Below are 20,701 nucleotides of genomic sequence, written 5' to 3'. Positions count from 1 at the left end.
TGAACACTAAGGGCCTCAACCATCCAGTCAAACAGAGGTCTCTTTGGAAAGACGATTTGCAACACAAATGTGATGTCTTGTGCATCCAAGAGACGCAATTTAGCCAGCAATCACACCCCAAATGTACGCACCCCCAGTTCCCACATATATATATGGCCAATGCTGATGCAAAGAAGAAAGGGGTGATGGTGGCGATAAGGGACTCTGTGGCATTCCGCCTACATGACACTATCTCTGATCCACAGGGACGCTACCTCATATTGGTGTGTGACATTAACTCCACCACATATACTGTGGCAAATATCTATGCTCCGAATGTCAGACAGATCAGTTTTTTTCACAGAATTATGAAAAAGGTGAAAGCGGTGCAGAGAGGGTTGTTAGTGGTGTGCGGAGACTTCAATATTACACCAGACCCATCAGTGGATATGACCTCTACCCCTAAGAGACTTTCGCCTTCCTTGAAAGCTTCTCTACAATCCCATGAACTATACGACTCGTGGAGATGTCTAAATGCCAATGATAGAGACTATACCTTTTTCTCTAATCCTCACGGTTCTTACAGTAGAATTGACTTATTCTTGGTTGATAGGCCATTACTGTTTAAATGTAAAACAGCAATAATTAATAGTATCACCTGGTCGGACCATGCCTCAGTTAAACTAACTGTGGGGGGATCCTTCCCTCCACAGTCCCACTTATTTGTGGAGAGCTAGCCCCTATCTGCTTAGGGAGGGTCCGTCCACGTCCTACATTGAGCAAAAGTTGGTGGAGTTTTTTTAAGTGAACCAGGGGTCTGTAGCAGACCCATTTGTTTTGTGGAATGCCCATAAAGCATATGTAAGAGGTATTATGATACAATTGGGAGCGAGACTTAAGAGGGAAAGGCAGCAGCAGACCACACAAATTATTTCTCAAATTAACGCCTTAGATAGGCAAAACATGGCCAATCCGTCCCAACTATTATCTGACCAGTTAACTTATCTTCGCACGGAGCCCAGACTTAAGTTCCTTGAGGCCTTTGAGAAGGCCTCCAGGAGATTAAAACTAGCTTATTACACGAGTGGTAACAAAGCTGGGAAACTCCTAGCCAATAAATTGAAAGGTCACAGGGCCAGAACTCAAATCTCACACATATCACATCCCCAAACCCTGATCAAACAAACTCATGCCCAGGCGATAGCTGACGCTTTTAGTCAGTATTACAGCTCGCTGTATAACCTTAGAGAAGACCACTCCATCCCACAAACGACAGAAAGCACCATTAATGCTTTTCTTGAAAATATCAACCGTCCCAAGCTCACACATGATCACCTTGAGCGCCTCAATTCTCCTGTTACAGAACTTGAAGTGAAGGGGATTATTCAGTCCCTTCCGCTTAATCAATCGCCAAGTCCCGACGGCTATACGGGGGAATATTATAGGACATTACAGGACATTCTCTGCCCACATCTTTCTACGGTTTTTGGCTCTGCTGCTGCGTCTTCCTCATTTCCTCGTGAGATGCTTAAAGCGACGATTATAGCTCTACCAAAGCCAGGGAAGTCTCCAGACGTTCCGCAGAACTTTAGACCGATATCGCTACTGAATAACAATATCAAGATGTATGCTAAGCTTTTGGCTACAAGGCTAGTGGACATCCTACCAGACATTGTAGATGTGGCTCAATCGGGGTTCACCAAGGGAAGGCAGACTGCTGATGCCACCAGGCGCTTGGTCAACCTGATTCATATTGCTTAACGTAGGGGAACGCCTTCTCTGCTCCTATCTTTGGATGCAGAGAAGGCGTTTGACAGAATCCATTGGGGATTCTTAGCGGGGGTCCTTCACAAATTTGGTTTCCATGGCTGGGTGTTCTCAGCTATCATGGCACTATATACACAGCCATCGGCTCAGGTTTATATAGCGGGAGCACTATCAACCCCGTTTCTGATAACAAATGGTACATGCCAGGGGTGCCCCCTTTCACCGCTCCTTTTTAATTTTATGATGGAGCCCATGGCCGCGTATTTAAGGACACCCCCCCCAAATTGATGGATTACATGTAGGCCCTAAGAACCATGTCATAAGCTTATTTGCTGACGACATTATCTTGATTTTATCTAAAGTAGAAGAATCCTTGGCTGCGGTTCATATAGCGTTGCAATCCTTTTCCGCAGTTTCGTACTACAAAGTGAATGAGGCGAAATGTGTTGAATTTAGGAGTGGATGTTAAAACGAGAGCGAATTTACAGAATAAATTCCCTAACGTGTGGAAAGACGAGGGTATAACTTACCTGGGTATCACATTAACTTCTAATCCAGATAATCTAGTAGCTGCAAATTACACTCCATTTTTGAATTCCTTCACGACCAAGTTATAAAAACTAGCCCTATCTGAACTTTCATGGCTAGGGAGACTGCCGGCTTTTAAGATGTTAATTTTGCCCCAGCTTCTATACATCTTTAGAACCCTCCCCGTCCCACTGCCCAATATTTACTTTAACTCCCTACAGTCAATTTTGAATAACTTTCTATGGCAGGGAAAAAAAGCTAGATGTGCATTTAGCAAGATAATAAAAAGTAGGTCAGCAGGAGGGATAGGACATGTACACTTACAGGACTACTACTTTGCATCCGTCCTGGGTCAGCTTAACCACAAGGGGAGCCTCAAAGACTTTTTGTTGACAGCTCATCTCAACAGGTCTTTGGACAAGAGATATGCACCACCTATTTTAGCTTCCCTGAGAGCTTGGTCTCACCTATGTACAGCCAACAATTGGACGGGCCCAACAATACCGTTCAGTCTACCTATAAGTGCGTTTCAAAATGTAATTCCGGACTTAAATCTTACTCTTTGGGAGGAGAAAGGTATAAATAGCCTAGAAGATGTAATTGTTTGCCACCCTACAGCAGAGGTATCACCTACCAACTAGTGAAAGGTAAAAATATATACAGGTATCCCAGTGGTTCAAAAAAAATCCCTTGATTCTTATCCATCTCCCGGTAAAGATAGCCAAATTCTTTCAACAACCAACTAATAGGACCAAGGGTATAACAGTTTTTTTACAGGTGGCTCCAGGAGAAGGATGTAATGGTTGAAACCCAAAACATCCTGGCGTGGGAGCGGGATTTTGGAATGGAATACTCAGTTCAGCAGTGGGAGAACTCAAATTAGAATTCAGCTAGCCTCCACCAGAAGTACAAATTTACTGGAGATGCACCAGAAATTGCTCCTTCGCTGGTATCTTACCCCTCACCGTCTATCTAAAATGTTTCCGACCACCTCCTCAAGATGTTGGAGACTATGTGGGGAGAGGGGTACACTGTTCCATATACTGTGGGAATGCCCAAAAATCAGACCTCTGTGGTCCCAGGTGGGGGGCATACTGGCTGGAGTCTTACCTACCTGTCCTTCACTACACCCTAGCCTGGCTATTTTGTCCGTGGGAATTGGTTCGATACCCACCTCACACTTAAGGGTGGTCTCACACATTTTAATGGCCACACGCCTCGTCATACTCAGACATTTGAAAAATTTTGCTCCTCCTTCACTACTAGAAGTCATTAATACAGTACAAACATATAATACTTACGAAACCCTTCATGCGTTTGCGCTCGGGAAATATGGGAAGATGTCCAATCTATGGGCACCCTGGCAGTAATGGAAACTTGGCAGGAAAAATGTATAAGTATCATTGATTTAGAATGGTCAACAGTCTGATGTGAGAAGGGCACTTGTTAAACTGTTGATATTTTGTTATATGTTAATTTATGTTCGTTATTCATTTTACTACTCCGTCTCGGGTAAATGGGAACACTCAATTGTCATGTCAGGTCCTATGTGGTGATTGTTATTTTTATTTTTTTTCGTATTTAACTTCTTTATTTTCTTTTTGTTTGAAATCAGGGTTACACAAGGTTAACATCACACTTCACATATACATATATTGGGCAAAGGGTTACAAAGATATTATCCCCTCAGAACTCCCAAAAAAAAATAAAATCAACCCTGGGGCACTATATGAAAGAATATGAAAAAATAGAGACCCTAAAATTAAAGATTGTCACCCTTATCATTTCATCCCGGTCTTGTTTTTTTCCTGCTTCTTTTCTTCTACCTCTTATAGTGCTTCCCTAGAACCCCTGTGTTTCCCATCGACCTTACCCCACTCTGATCCCTTGTCCTTTTATAACCCCAACCTACTCCCCGTCCCTACCATATCACCTACCCAACAAAAACTCCCCCCCAAAAAAGATGTGGGCGGGAAAAAATAAATAAATAAATAAAACCCACCCCACCCCTGATAAACTCCCACCGCTTCCCCTCTACCCCGCAGAGGGACAAACTCTCCCCCTATTTCAGACACAGATCTCTCCAACGCACTTCTAGTCGGTTGGGCTCCCCTCACCTCCCTTTACTCTTCTAATAATCTCTTCCCTTCTTCCGTACTCATGAACTGGTTCCAGCCTGACCATGTTTCTACGTACTGTTCCCTTTTGTTCCTAGAAGAAAGGATCAGATCCTCTATAGCTCCAGTTTCTCTGACTCTATTAAGCCATCTAGCAATAGATGGTGGTCTACTATCTCTCCACTGAAGAGTTATTCCCATTCTGGCTGTATTTATCAGGTGTCGCAACACTGACTTTTTATACTCCCATAGTGGAATTTGTGAGTTATGGAGTAAGAATAAAGCTGGGTCATCCGGGATCTGGAACTTCGTAAGTTTTTGAGCAATTCTCTGAACTTCCCTCCAGTATTCTTTCACCTTTACACAGGCCCAAAAAATATGCATCAAAGTACCCTGCTCCAGACCGCATCTCCAGCAGTACTCTGAATTTTCTTTGGAGAGTTTATGCAACTTTGCTGGAGTATAGTACCATTGGTATAGTAATTTATAGTTACATTCCTGTATCCGTGTAGATATTGAAGAGTTAAGTGCTAGGTATACTATATGTTTTCGTTGGGTCTGTGTAAAGTTTGGTAATTGTTGTTTAACCACTTGAGATCCGCGCTATGGTCGAAAGACGTCCACAGCGCGGCTCTCAAGTGCCGGGTGGACGTCCCTGGACGTCCTGCTGTTGTTGTTGTTCCCTGTGCGCGCCACTGGGGGCGCGCAGCGGGGAAACAACGTGCCCGGCGCATTGCTCGGGAGCCGATGCGAGTGCCTGGCGGCCGCGATGTCCGCCAGGCACTCGCGATCGTCGGTAACACAGCAGGACGTGGAGCTCTGTGTGTAAACACAGAGCTCCACGTGCTGTGAGGGAGAGAGGAGACCAATCTGTGTCCCTTTACATAGGGACACAGCATCGGTCACCTCCCCCAGTCACCCCCCTCCCCCCACACAGAACACCATGAGGGAATACATTTAACCCCTTTCTCACCCCCTAGTGTTAACCCCTTCACTGCCAGTCACATTTATACAGTAATTAGTGCATTTTTATAGCACTGATCGCTGTATAAATGTGAATGGTCCCAAAATTGTGTCAAAAGTGTCCGATACGTCCGCCGCAATATCGCAGCCCTGACAAAAAAAATCGCAAATCGCCGCCATTACAAGTAAAAAAAAAAAAAATCATCTATCCCCCATTTTGTAGGCGCCATAACTTTTGCGCAAACCAGTCGCTTATTGCGATTTTTTTTTTACAAAAATACGTCGAAAAAATACGTATCAGCCTTAAATGAGAAAAAAAATTGTTAAAAAAAAAATATGGGATATTATAGCAACAAGTAAAAAATATATAAATATTTTATTAAATTGTCGCTCTATTTTTGTATATAGCGCAAAAAATAAAAACCGCAGAGGTGATCAAATGCCACCAAAAGAAAGCTCTATTTGTGGGGAAAAAAAGGACGTCAATTTTGTTTGGGAGCCACGTCGCACGACCGCGCAATTGTCAGTTAAAGCGATGCAGTGCCGGAAGATGAAATTTTGCCTGGGCACGAAGGGGGTTTATGTGCCCAGTAAGCAAGTGGTTAAGGGAATATGTTATATTTTTCTTGAGCTAGTTGCTGCGACCAATTAGAGAGATCGTAGGTGACTGGTTATAACTACTACCCTGAAAAGGGCACTAAGGCCGCGTACACACGATCAGTCCATCCGATTAGAACGGTCCGAAGGACCGTTTTCATCAGTTAACCGATGAAGCAGACTGATGGTCTGATGTGCCTACACACCATCAGTTAAAAAAACGATCGTGTCAGAATGCAGTGACGTAAAACACAACGACGTGCTAAAAAAGAAAGAAATTCAATGCTTCCAAGCATGCGTCGACTTGATTCTGAGCATGCGCGGCCTTTTAACCGATGCTGTTGCATACTAACGATCGGTTTTGACTAGGGTTGTCCCGATACCGACACTAGTATCGGGACCGATACTGAGCATTTGCACGAGTACTTGTACTCGCGCAAATGCTCCCGATGCTTCTGCCGATGCTTTTTTTTTTTCTTAACTCGAGCGGGTGAAGAAAGGGGGCGGAGAGCGGCAACTGAGAAGGGGTGGACTGGAGAGAGCGGCAAAGATCATCCTGCTAATTGCTGGTATTTGTTTTAAACAACCTCACATCGAGTGGGTGCAGAGAGGGGGCGGAGAGCGGGGGCTGAGAAGGGGTGGAGAGAGCAGCAGAGATCGTGCTGCTAAATGATGAGAGGGGTGGAGAGTGGGAGGAGAGCGAGCGGAGAGTGGGAGCAGAGCAGGCGGAGAACAGAACGAGCAGGACGGACATTGTAGCAGGCAGCCCTGTAAGCAAGTAAGATACACTGAAGTAATTCAAGCTGAATGAATAGTTGAATACTGTACAGTAGTGCACACTATCACAGTTGCAAGCTATGTGTACTGTAGTTGCCAGAAGTAATTGCGTGCCGTGTGTCACTGACTTGTCTAGCATTGCCTTTCTCTCATGAATAAGAAGTTAAGAATTAACTCTTAAGGAGGACAGTGCCACCCGCTGACAGTTATTCTGTATTACACCTATAGTGCTTAAAGGGGTGGTTCCCCCTAAAACACATTGCTAACAATAGATTCGTAAGACCCGTTACACTGCGGGTAGGCTGGCTTTTTTTTTTTAGTACATACCGAGATCTCCCCGTCTCGTTCCTTGTCGGTGGGCGTTCCTAGTTGATTGACGTTCCTCGGACGGGCGCGTACGTGACGTCACGACTTTCCGAAAGAAGCCGAACGTCGCTGCGCATGCGCCGTATAGAGCCGACTCTATACGGCGCATGCGCAATGACGTTCGGCTTCTGTCGGAAAGTCGTGACGTCACGTATTCGCCCGTCCGAGGAACGTCAATCAAATAGGAACGCCCACCGCCAAGGGACGAGACGCCGAGATCTCGGTATGTACGAAAAAAAAAAAAAAAAAAGCCAGCCTACCCGCAGTGTAACGGGTCTTACGAATCTATTGTTAGAAATGTGTTTTAGGGGGAACCACCGCTTTAATTGAAGTTTAAAATGCAATGTGAAAAAAGCAGCATTGACTCATTTCCAACTCGCAAAATAGTAAACCCAATGAATGTTTTCGCTATCTGTAAAGGGGCTTTCTTCCCACTGATCACCAATGTAAGGGTCATTCTTCTCACCGACCACCAACGTAATGGTCATTCTTCCCACCGACCACCAATGTAATGGTCATTCTTCCCACCGACCACCAATGTAATGGTCATTCTTCCCACCGACCACCAATGTAATGGGCATTCTTCCCACCGACCACCAATGTAAGGGGTATTTTTTTCCCACCGACCACCAATGTAATGGCCTGGGCAATGTCTTGAGTTAGAGTTCTTCATAATTCTAAAGAAAATATACTTAGTCTGTATTGTGGTTTGAAAACTGTCACATGACATTTAAAAAAGTATCGGTATTCGGTATCGGCGAGTACATGAAAAAAAGTATCGGTACTTGTACTCGGTCCTAAAAAAGCGGTATCGGGACAACCCTAGTTTTGACCCATCGGTCAGGCGTCCATTGGTCAAGTTTTAAAGCAAGTTCTCTTTTTTTTGACCGAAGGATAACTGACCTATAGGGCCCACACACGATCGGTTTGGACCGATGAAAACGGACCTTCAGTCCGTTTTCATCGGTTTTGACCGATCGTGTGTACGCGGCCTCACGGATCCCCAACTAATGTTTTGGTTTGTAATAATAGATTTCTACATCAACACTGCTGGACATTTACATGCATTATTAAGAGTATTTTTCTAGTTACGCTCTAACATTTCTCATGTACCGGTTACTTTGTAATGTCTATATAATGAAAACTTCAATAAAAAATATTGAAACAAAAACAGGGCTCTGTACAGAGGAAACAATCTATGTTTCTCATTCCTGCAAAGCAGAGATGAGAAACAAATATATTAGTAAAAAGCAGCACATATTGTACACAAATTGTAAGGCAAACAATGAATCTTTTAAATACCCTAGATGTTATCCCCTTCCCAGCCAGTGTAGTTAGTACAGTAACAGTGTATTGTATTAGCACTGATCGTGCTTACCACCCATTCCCTTTGGGCGATTGGGCAGCATGCTCTGTGATCGCAGAGTCCTTCAGACTCTGCTGATCACAGATCAGGGTTAAAGGGCAAATCACAGCCTTTACCATGTGATCAGATGTGTCCAATGACAGCTGATCACAGATGTCAACACAAGCCGGTTATTCACTTTTCTTTCCTCGTGCTGACAGCGTGAACAGGGAATAGGAGAGCTGATAACTGTTTTTTGTTAAAGGGACATCGACACTGATAATCAGGGAACTATTTATCAGTGTCCTGATTATCAGTGCCCACCAGTGCTGCTAATCAGTGCTCATCACTGCTGCCAGTCAGTGCCTACTCATCAGTGTCACCTATCTGTGCTGCCCATCAGCGCCATCTATCAGTGCCCATCAGTGAAAGAGACAAATTACCTGTTTGCCAACTTTTATAACAAACTATGAAAAAAAAATGTCAGTCTTTTTGTTGAGCACAAAATAAACCCAGTGGTGATTAAATACCACCAAAAGAAAGCTCTATTTGTGTAAAAAAAATTATAAAAATGTAATTTAGGGCACATACCAAACCCCTCATGGATTTGATAAGGGACAGACCAGGTGGGTAAAAAAGCACAAAATATTTTATTGAATAATCACATAAAGAGTAAAGAAATGACAGGAAATAAAAACACTCAGTACGGTACCCAACTAGCACGTGTGTTCCTCCGTTTCTGTCACTCTGGGGTCCCACTCACTGGGTGTTGGCACTACGGCTCCATAATTTTGACTATAGGAAATCTCTGTTTTTCAACCAGGCATATTTCTCTGCTTGTGCAACTTTATAAGTATGCATCTTGCATACCTTCCCAATTTTTCTGGAGCAACCATATTGAAATGTAATTACTGCAAAGTAAATGTTTTGATATACACTTTTACTTTATAGAATGTTTATTTCCTAATAAAATATTTTGTACTTTTTTAACCATCTGGTCTGTCCCTTGTCAAATCCGTGAGGGGTTTTGGTATGTGCCCTAGGGCAGTACTAGTTCTATTTTTCTGACTATATGGATTGGACAAGACCCGGTATATACACACACCAATTCCTCCAGATCCATTTGGGTACAGTGTTGCATGACCACGCAATTGTCCGTCATTCAAGGAGCAACAGCACTGAAAGCTGAAGATTGGTCTGGGCATGTAGGGGCAGAAAGTGTCCAGTAGGCAAGTGGTTAATAGTCCCTCCCTCTGTTGAGTGCAATGTTATTTTTAAATTTTTATTTTTTATGGTGTAATGTCTGCAGTGAATTTTTGCTTGTCCATATTTTTGGTATTTAATCACATCAAACATGGCATAAATAGCTAAGGATGTTTAACCATGTCTCTTACAAGAACAAGAAGCTCTGCAGTGAAAAATTGGAGAGTAAACGGAGCAGATCTCACAGTCATCAGATCATCTCAAGCCTTGTGAGAAAGCAGACCACTGACCTTCATAAAGAAATGACTACCCCTGCTGCCCTTTCTAAGAGTACAGAGATCCATTGTGAAGAAAGATTACAATGCAAAGGTATATTTTATTGTTTTTTGTAAAATCACTTTTTGCACTACACTTTTTGGGAATGCAAGGAGCTATGTGTCTTTTATGATTTGTTATTTTTATTAATGCTTTATTCTAGATAAATATAGAAGACCTAAATTAATGCAGCTTTTTTGATCCGCATAATTACATTGTTCTCATTTAAAAAAAAAAAAAAATGTAAGTACCTGATTATTTTTCTTTCCAAATTTTTATCATGTTTTACATACATTTTGTAATGTTACACAAAGCCTGTGTTATGTGCCAGAAGGGAGGCTGACTAAAGGCCAGGACAAAGAGTGGTTGCCAATAGCAACACAGAGGAGGCCAGTTGGGCTGTCTGTGGACCATGGGGTGGGCCTGCCAAGCGTCATGGCAAGTGGCTTTCGGAGGAACCAATACAGCGTGTTGGAGAGAGCCAGAAAAGCTCTGCAGGGAGAATGCTTTATTCTAGATAAATATAAAAGACCTAAATTAATGCAGCTTTTTTGATCCACATAATTACATTTATTTTTATTTTTTAAATGAGAACAATGTAAGTACCTGATTATTTTTCTTTCAACATTTTTATCATGTTTTACATACATTTTGTAACGTTAACCACTTAAGGCCTGCCCTATAGCAGTTTTACTGCTACAGGGCGGCACCTCTGCACCGGATCACGTGTATATATACATGATTCGACTCTTCCAGGTAGGGGGCGTGCATTCCACTGGCACCTGCCGAACATCAGGCAGACACACACAACGGCAACCTACGTATGTGATCAAAGCAGATTGCCATTCTGACAGGAGCGTTTTGTGGCTACATTGCCACTCTTTAGGAGCAGATGCGGTATAGAAGTCTATTATACTAAAAGTATTAAGGGTAAGTATTGGGTAGGATAATGATTAGAAGGAAAAATCGTAAAAAAATAAAACCCCCACTCATACTTACAGACCAGTCATGAGTCTGGGCATGGGCAATGGGGGGCAAGGGCCAGCCAGGAAGATCATCAGCCCCGGGAGCTGAGGCGGTTATCCCCAAGACACAGATGGGAAAAACCAACAAGGAAGGAATAACCCAGGAATATAATCCCCCCCAACGATGGTGGAGGGTAGTGAGAGCCACATATACAGAAAGCACATCCATAAAAATATATATGTGTGTGTGTGTAATATATTAGGGGCTCCAGGGTTATTTAATGTGGAGGAATCTGTTTGATCAGTTTCCTCCAAAGTTTGTAAAATCCACTTGGGGACCTGGAGCCCGGAGATTTCATAGCAATATGGGTGGGATGGAATCTCCAATCCTGGGACCAGGTTTTTGAAACAGCCAGGAGTTTGGCTGGTTGAGCAGGTGGGTCCTGGGCTTATTGCAGAGTCAGGAATAGGAGTCCAGGCAAGCAAGGGAGAAGCATGCACGTCTGCATGGTGTAGTCAGAGGGCCCAAGGCTGTGGGCTGAGCAGCACGAAAGCTGAAAAGAGGTACAGTGGTTGTACGGGAACTTTGTTGTATGGCCAAGAGGGCTGAAGTGTAAAGCCTAAGTGGCAGTATTTCTAAAGAGTGCCAGGTGGCTCGGCACTTTCCATTGATTATTATTTTACTGCTGTAGCAACTTGAAACCCCCTGCGTGGGAAGTCTGGATGGACGTTTTTCTTTCTTTAATAAAAGTGGGCCAACAAGCCCTTAAAAACCACAACTGACTTGGACTCTGCTCACTTCTATGCTCTACACAGAAGCTAAACAACCCCCAATATTACAAATTGGTGTTTGCGAGGATCTTTAGTCTATGCCCGCATCAAATACCGGTAAACTGTTGCCAGAAACTGCATAATCTGTGTGTGCTGGTGAGGAGATCCTGCAAGAGAAAGGTAACTAGCCTTAAAGAGACAGTGCTCCAATTTGTTGCTGAACTGTGCAAATTTTTTTTGACTGATCGTGAGTATGGGGCGATCAAAACACCTAAAAAGCAAGGATGGCTGAGATGATAGAGCTCTGTGGCTTGAGATGTTGTTAACGCCTGAACAGAGTTTTCCAAGGGAAAAGAGGGCTGCTGTTGTCCCTAGCAACCCTGGTGCAATGAGTGCACAGATGATGGCTAGTGTGGAGACTCCACCATTGTTTGAATCTGCAGTGGATTGGTGCAAGCGACACCTGGCAGGATTAGACCAAGCTAAAGTGGAAGGCAAGTCAACCTTCGATACAAAGAGAGAGCTGCCGGATGTCCATGCCTGGGAGAGGGGTGGTGTTGCCCCTGGCAACGCTGCTGCAGTTAAACCATCAGCTGTTGTGAAAAGTGTGAAAGTGACACAGCTTAAGACAGGGTCCAGCAGAGGGAAGCCTGTGTTATGTGCCAGAAGGGAGGCTGACTAAAGGCCAGGACAAAGAGTGGTTGCCAATAGCAACACAGAGGAGGCGAGTTGGGCTGTCTGTGGACCATGAGGTGGGCCTGCCAAGCATCATGGCAAGTGGCTTTCGGAGGAACCAATACAGCGTGTTGGAGAGAGCCAGAAAAGCTCTGCAGGGAGAGTGCAATCTCCCATGGCAACGAGAGTTGTGCCTGGGGGGAGGAGCTGCAAGAGAGATTTGCCTCAACGTCCCTACAAAGAGGCCTGTGCGTTCTTGCCAGCTGGGAATCATCAGGAGAGAAACGCACTGAGAAAAAGTCGTCCAGTACCCTGCCTGGAATGTGGCCAGCTGGGGAATGAAATATTGTCTTGCCCTAGATTCTGGGAGGCACCTGGAGGTAATGTTGCTGAGCAGAACTCTTTATCTGTGGGCCCAGATTCCTGTGAAAATATGTTTTCAGTCACCCCTGGCAACAAGGAGGAGTTTTCTGTTGTGTCTGCAGGGAGTGCTAAACAGTGGGATATGCCTGCTGTGGAGTTGGCCAGTAAATGTGCGGCTGAGGACTGGTTCTTAAGACAACATACTCAAATAAAGATGGTGACCCAAACTACTGCGGTGGGCAAGACTGTCTTTAATGAAATAATGGCTGGGACTGCTGATTTCAGGTGTAAAAGAACTGGTTGCGAGACTGTCCACGATGATGTGAGAGTGACCCCAGTTGGTGGGGCCACTAAATGTGCACTTGAGAATGACTTTTCCCTACCCGGTGGCAATGCAGGGGTTAAAGTCCAAACAGAACCTGTGTTGATGACTAAAAGTGTTGTGTATAATGTCTGTCAGTCTCAAGTAAGCAGTGGGCTATGACAACCTGCAAAAACGAAAAATTGTATAAGTGTTACTGTAAATGAAAAGCTTGCTGCTGTTGGGAAAACCCCAGGTTCTTTCAGAGCAAAAGCTGTTGTCACAAATGGGCCGTTGCCTGTAGCAACTGGTGGTAAGACAGCACAGTTGTCCCCAGAAATCTCCAGGGAACTTTGTGGTTGCCATGGACAACTGCGATGTCACTCTGGTGGGACAGAGTGGAACTGTACCTTGTAATTGTAATGTGTTAGTGCAAGCTGCTAGTACTAAAAATGTGCAGGTAAATGGTGGGTTAACACAACCTGTGAAAAATGCAAAAATGTGTGAGGCTTATGAAGCGCTGCCCGAGCAAGGTGGTGGTTTTGGTGTATTGCAACCTGTGGTGCTAAAACATGTGTTACCAAAGTCTGATTTGTAATTTGGGTAATGAATCTGCAACTAAACTCATCTGTTCTAATGCGTGTCCTTGGGCGGATGGATCAGGACTAAGGAGTGCCGATGAATGTAGCACAGCTACAACAGATTGGGATAGTTGGTGTAAAAATTGAATGTCCCTGATAGATGAGGCTTTCATGCATAAAAGCAAGGTGGACAAAGTTTCTGCTGTGCCAGCAGGAGGGAAGGCAAGAACAGCTTATACATGAGGGCGCGGTGGCTGCTGCAAGGGTTATCCCTTGTGAGAAATATGGACCATATAAGGGCGAGCACACAGCAGACACTTTGTCCGTAACCTACAAAAATTATGCTGACATGGCGTGTCAAAGTGACGTTGTCAATGGTAATGTGAAGCAGTTTATTGGTGCTGAACCTGAGAAGTTGGGTATGAGTCAAGCACCTGGCAGCGCTCTGGTAAAACACCAGGCCGTGGTTGTCTCCAGCTGGGAGAAGGTTCCATTAAACCTGACAACCTCTCGCGTCTCAGCAAGTGAGTCTGTCTGCATGCCCAGTGTCAGGAAAGTCCCCAGGAAGGACTTGGGTCCGGAACCAAGGGTTTCTAACAAAAGTGTTAAAGGAGATGCTTAAACTTTGGGATGTACAGACAGTCTATACTGGGGTGTCCCCACCACAGTCAGACAGTCTGGTACTGCGGAGTACCATTAGGTGGACCCCGGAGTGGCAGGTGGTACAGCACAAAGGAAGACAGAACAAAAATGGTTCATTTATGACTGTATTACTAGTGTTAAAAGTCGCCTCTAGGTATGCTGATAGGTTACTTCCTGTACAAGAGGTATATGGGAGAGAGGCTTTGGCAAAAAGAAAGTGTCTGAGGTTTCACCACCTAACAGCCAAGTAGAATGCATTTCTGCTGCTATGGTTCAAGGTAGTTCTGGTCAGTTGTCGGTGAAGGGCGTGTATGCTGCACCAGTGGTACTATCACGTGAGATGAAAGGGCCAAGTGTGGGCCAGAAAGCAGCAGAGATTCTAACCGGGGCTCAACCGAAGGTGATTAGAGACTGGGGTCCCCAGTCCAATGTTTGGTTTAGGTGACAAACCTAATAAGGTCCCGAGACAGGGGAACGGATAAGAAGTGCTGTAAAGATTGTATGTGGATCAGATGAGAGCTTGTCTGTTCAGGTGGATAAAAATACAGATGGCATCCGAACAGGTCAAGTGGTAGGACAGCTGCCTGCAGAGAGGGTGAACCCCGGGGAGGTGACGTCCTGTGAGGTTCCCGTGGGTGGTGGTGACCCTCCAGTATGTGTGCCCTCTGCAGATTCTGCCCTAGCAAATGCTGAAAAAAGGCATTGGTGACTTGTGCAACATTGAGAGGTGTAATTTTGGTTTGAATACGTCTGTCAATGATGAACCAAACAATTTGTTAAAGGTACATGACAGTGTGGTGTCCAAAGGTATTGGTAGAAAGACCAGGGGTGCCCTGTTTAAATTTCAGAATAGAAAGTGCTTATTGAACCCCAAAAGAAGAGGGAGAAGGTGGCGTATGGGGAAATATAGCTTGTTAAAGGTGTTGTAAAGGTAAATGTTTTTTCACCTTAATGCATCCTATGCATTAAGGTGAAAAAACATCCAACAGTACCGGCCCCCCGAGCCCCCATTTTACTTACCTGACCCCTTGAAAGTCTTGTGCTCGTCCCCGTCATCCTCTTCGGTTCCCAGCCTGGCCGTTGATTGGCTGCACTGGATGGATTGAAAGCAGCGCAGCCATTGGCTGGCGCTGCTGTCAATCACATCCAATGACGCGGCACGCCGGGGGCGGGGCCGAGTGATACAGTCTGTGACTATGGCCCCCGCTGTATCACGGGAGCATGCCCGCGAGAGCTTTCCACCCTGCTCGCATGAAGGTGGAAAGCTCTTGCGGGGGGAGCCGAGACAGCCGCCAAGGGACCCCAGAAGACGTGGATCGGGGCCACTGTGTGCAAAACGAGCCGCACAGTGGAGGTAAGTATAACATGTTTGTTATTAAAAAAATACATTTTTTAACTGTAGTGTTCCTTTAAGATCCAGGGTGGGACATACCTGGAAGCGCACCCGGAAAAAGGGTTGGGCCTACGTGGCTGACAGCCAGCACAGAGGTGTCCCAACCATGACAGGTGCTGCTGTTCCCCTCCCTCCAGATTGAAACAAAGGGGGGGGGGGATATGTGACAGCACATTTCCCTGTCCTGGTAATGGTCGCCCAGGATTCTCAACTAGGCAGGTTGAGGGGCTCCAGGGTTATTTAATGTGGAGGAATATGTTTGATCAGTTTCCTCCAAAGTTTGTAAAATCCACTTAGGGACCTGGAGCCCGGAGATTTCATAGCACTATGGGTGGGATGAAATCTCCAATCCTGGGACCAGGTTTTGGAAACAGCCAGGAGTTTGGCTGGTTGATTGAGCAGGTGGGTCCTGAGCTTATAGCAGAGTCGGGAATAGGGTTCTGGGCTCCACCCTCCCAAGGAGTCCAGGCAAGCAAGGGAGAAGCATGCATGTCTGCTTGGTGTAGCCTAAGCGGCAGTATTGAAGAGAGCCAGGTGGCTCTGCATTTTCCATTGATTATTATTTTACTGCTGTAGCAACTTTAAACCCCCTTTTTCTTTCTTTAATAAAAGTGGGCCAACAAGCCCTTAAAAACCACAACTGGTGTGGACTCTGCTCACTGGTATGCTCTACACAGAAGCTAAACATCCCCCAATATTACAATATATATATATATATATAGTTATTACTTAATGCAAAGTATACTCATATGTGACCAAATAAACAAGTAGCAGCAAAAATTAAACTAGAAGCATATTAACCACTTCCCGCCATATGACGTCCTGGACTTTCAGTGGGGATATCTGAATGATGCCTGCAGCTACAGGCATCATTCAGATATCCATCTCTTCAGCTGGCGATTCTGTGCACCATAAGAACGATCATAGAGGCGCTTGATCGTTCTTATAGGCGGCAGGAGGGGACGTCCCCCCCCCTACCGCCGCCATCCGGTGCTTCTCCGGGCTCTCCTTTGCCATCGGAGACCCGGAGAAACGCTCCGCCGGCGTCGGATGGAAAGCATAGAGTAGACAGTCATCTCTATGATCGTCGGAGGCCCGGGCGCGATGTTATGACATCACGCCCGGGTCCTGGAATGTAAACACAGCCGCAATCGCGGCTGAAAGCATTAGATCTGTGAATTTCTTTTCACAGATCTAATGCTTTCCAGCCTGGAGGAGAGATGTGGGGTCTTATTGACCCCACATCTCTCCATAAAGAGTACCTGTCACAAACCATTCCTATTACAAGGGATGTTTACATTCCTTGTAATAGGAATAAAAGTGATAAAAAAAAAAAAAGTGTAAAAATAAAAAATTGAGTAAAATAAAAAAAACATTTTTTTTAAACGCTCCTATCCCCGGTAGCTAGCACTCAGAAGCGAACACACACACGTAAGTCCCGCCCACATATGTAAACGCCGTTCAAACCACACATGTGAGGTATTGCCTCGTGCGTTAGAGCGCCAGCAACAATTCCAGCACTAGACCTCCTCTGTAACTCTAAATTTGTAAAAAAAAAAAAGCAACGCATATGGAGATTTTTAAGTACTGACGTTTGGCGCCATTCCATGAGTGTGCGCAATTTTAAAGCATGACATGTTGGGTATCTATTTACTCGGCGTAACTTCATCTTTCACATTATACAAAGAAATTGCACTAACTTTACTGTTTTGTTATTTTTTAATTCACAAAACCGTTTTTTCCCCAAAAAAAGGCGTTTGAAAACGTATTGCGCAATTACCGTGCGAGATAAAAAGTTGCAATGACCGGCATTTTATTCCCTAGGGTGTCTGCTAAAAAAACATATATAGTGTTTGGGGGTTCTGAGTAATTTTCTAACAACAAAAATATGATTTTTGCATGTAGGAGAGAAGTGCCAAAATAGGCCCGGTATGGAAGTGGTTAATGAGTGATAAGGAGGGCTTAAAGTGTCCCAATCAAAAGAAATTGATGGCGGGGGAAATAGGAACAATCGCCAAGGAACAATAGGATATGACAATAAAAAGGGGGATACCAAAGAACCTGCATGATATGAGAATAATTATATAAGGATATAATTAAATTACCAAATAGTACTTAAAAAATCATGTGTAAAAGACCCAATCCAGAAATACCCAATGGTCCAAAGAACCCTGTACCCAGTGAGTGTCTTGTAAGGTATATAGAGTACAGTTACTCCAATGTGGCTGGGGATGACCACCAACATCATGCAGCGGTCAAAAGGGAGGCACTGTTGCAGCTACCGATCAGTGGGAACACTCGCAAGCCAGCATGTTAGTACCTTGTGAAGACCGCTGATGTAAGAAAGCCCAAAATACCCAACCCACATGAGGCCTTTCAAGAAACGGGGGGGGGGGGGGGGGGGGGGGGGGGGGGTGGGGGGAGTATATGGTAGGAATCCAAAATGGATTTGGGCCCCCAAAAAACATTCTCCGCCATACATCCAAACTAAAACCTGAATATAGCAAGGTCGCCAAATGTAATAGAGGGAGTTATAAAAAAGGTAGAAGCACCAAAATGGTGTTGCCAAATAAAATATAAGCCATGTATGGCGCATGATTCCATCCCCGATATGACAATGAGAAATTCGAAAAGGGATTTGGGACTTTATATGAAGACATTTTATTGTACCTCCATCCCCGACATTTGGGACTTTATATGAATCATGCAGCCAGGGAGGTAGCACAGCACAATGATGTCTGGTGGATAAACCATGATTGTGACCATTTATATGGCATTATGCCAAAATATATACAATATAATATATACAATATAATACAGTAAAAATAAGGAAACTTTAATTCCATAACAGCATAGCAACATATTGGTATCACAGTAGTAACATCTTAAAATCACAATCATGGTTTATCCACCAGACGACATTGTGCTGTGCTACATCCATGGCTGCATGATTCATATAAAGTCCCAAACCTTGCTCTCAATTACCCAAAACAATGAAATTATCTCAAGAATCTTTTGTAAAGTGTACCAAAAGGCAAAACTTTTTTTTTTTTTTATAATCTTTGTAAACATGTTTGTGTAAAATGGGAGCTTTTTCATAATTGCTTGTTTTGCTGATGTTTTCATTTCTTTATAGGCAACGACACTGATCTCCCAAGTGTACCAACAGCTTCTAAAGCATCGTCTCTGTCTTTGCTGGGGATGTACTCAGATAGTGAAGACAGCAATTAGAACAAAGTAAACTACTGGGCCAGTTGTGGATCATACTAAAAATTCGGACTGTTCTAGTCATGCCTCCTTTATTTTCAACCAAAATTGTAGGGCATACAATTTAGCAAATGTGTTCACCATCCAAGACAGTTGGTTTGTGAATTGTTAGGTATAACATTAACTCGTGTAACCCCTGCAATACATTACTGATCACTAGGGATGAGATAATTTGACAAATTGTGTTTTTGTATAATTTAACCAAAATGCATTATTTTTATGAAATTTCGATTTTTAATCAATAATGAAAGCAAACTTTACTCTCCCTGTAAGATGGAAACAATAGTCACAGGATCAGCATGTCTTTGCTTGACCTGCAAATCATATGCATATTGTTTGTAAATGGGTAGGGTTTTTAATTCCTCTGTTCTGTAAACAATTACACTTCACACCCCCCTGTTTACATACCATGTGATTAGCAGGTCAAGCAAAGGCTCGTTCGCATGCATCACATGCAGGGCCATCTTCACCTTCACGTGATTGCAAAGTTGTTCCACACATCCATGTGCTGGCAGGCCCATTCATGTATATAGGGACACAGAAGCTGCAAGGACACAGTTTATGGTCCCAATTTGACAGCCATGCAGGTGTGGGTGCATGTCCCCAAACGCAGTGTGTGTTTAGGGACATGCACCCGCACATGCACAGCTATTAAATTAGGACCAGTGGCTGTGTAGCCTTGGGAATTGCAATAAACATGGCACTGTCTGCACGCAGATAAACGGAACACTTGTGCGGGCAAAGATGTCCCTTTCCACCCATGTGAATGGAGCCATACTGATTATGTGGACTTAACTTCCTTTCCCTTGTATTTTTTTTATGTTTGGTGTATTTTTCTGTTGGTTTTTGAGTCAACTGGAAAGAAGAAAAATATTAACTAACATTTTAAAAGAATTTTACGATTTTTTTTTTCTTTCTTATTCTCTGTACTGAAAAAGGGACAAATGGATCTGTGTGTACACATAATTCTCATCATAGTACTCTGCTTTGGAATGAGAACATTGGTGAACCTCTCTATTGGCCTCACTTTATCGAATTTGATTGTTATGAATGGTATTGGTTACCTGGAAACCCACTTGTAGCTAATGAATAGGTTTTTAGATAAACTGCCCCCAATAATGGGAGGTAGAGCAGGTCAGGTTAGGACAACAGTGACGCACCAATGTACTCACTTGACTCCAAGGGACTGATGAATGGATTGGTATACAAACAGATATTTATTCAAATGCAGTGGAGCTGCTACAGTGAGAGGGATTGACAAGGCGTTGTGTGTTTGGCTTCATCTTCATAATAAAGCCAGGGTGCAGAGTAATCAAGTTTTATTTAAAAAAAACATTTTTTTTTTGTTTTGGACTGAATGGAGAGGGATTAAAACTCCGGTCACTTTTTATTGCTGCCTGTGACCCTGTTAGGGAGATTCACCTCTTTTTGTCCTAGTTGCCATTATAAGTGAAAGTAAAAGAAAACTCCTAGAAAAGTGATAGAGGGGAAATCTTCCAATGGAGATATTCCCACTTCCTGTGTTGGCTATGGGTGGGACAAGAAGTGAAGGCAAATCTCCCCAAAGGGTCACAAGTGGACAAAACAAATATGGACAGGTGTTATAACCCTCCCTTCTATGTCAAAATGAAAACTAAAAGTTTTACCTTTTAGTTCTACTTTAAGGCAATTTTGGCTTAATTTTGATGCAGTTTGAAATGTGCCGAAGGTAACTACTGATCACAATAGTCCTTGTGGCTAGTATTGTTAAAGCGTTTTACCCCAACATTTCATATCCTGATATGTA

General features: G+C 43.9%; 1 protein-coding gene across 1 annotated transcript in view; it reads left to right on the top strand.

Annotated features, from left to right (window-relative positions):
• Positions 1–20,417, top strand: part of YJU2 (YJU2 splicing factor homolog) — a 134,610-nt gene extending 114,193 nt beyond the window's left edge. Inside the window, exons 7-8 of the mRNA XM_040322540.1 lie at positions 9,837–10,011; positions 18,785–20,417. Coding sequence (XP_040178474.1) covers positions 9,837–10,011; positions 18,785–18,879 — 270 coding nt within the window. The 3' untranslated portion in view covers positions 18,880–20,417. The remainder of the gene's footprint in view (positions 1–9,836; positions 10,012–18,784) is intronic.
• Positions 20,418–20,701: the final 284 nt, after the last annotated feature.

Source organism: Rana temporaria, chromosome 1 (genome assembly GCF_905171775.1).
Source record: "Rana temporaria chromosome 1, aRanTem1.1, whole genome shotgun sequence".
Classification (NCBI taxonomy): domain Eukaryota; kingdom Metazoa; phylum Chordata; class Amphibia; order Anura; family Ranidae; genus Rana; species Rana temporaria.
This window is presented reverse-complemented; position numbering and strand designations above follow the sequence as displayed.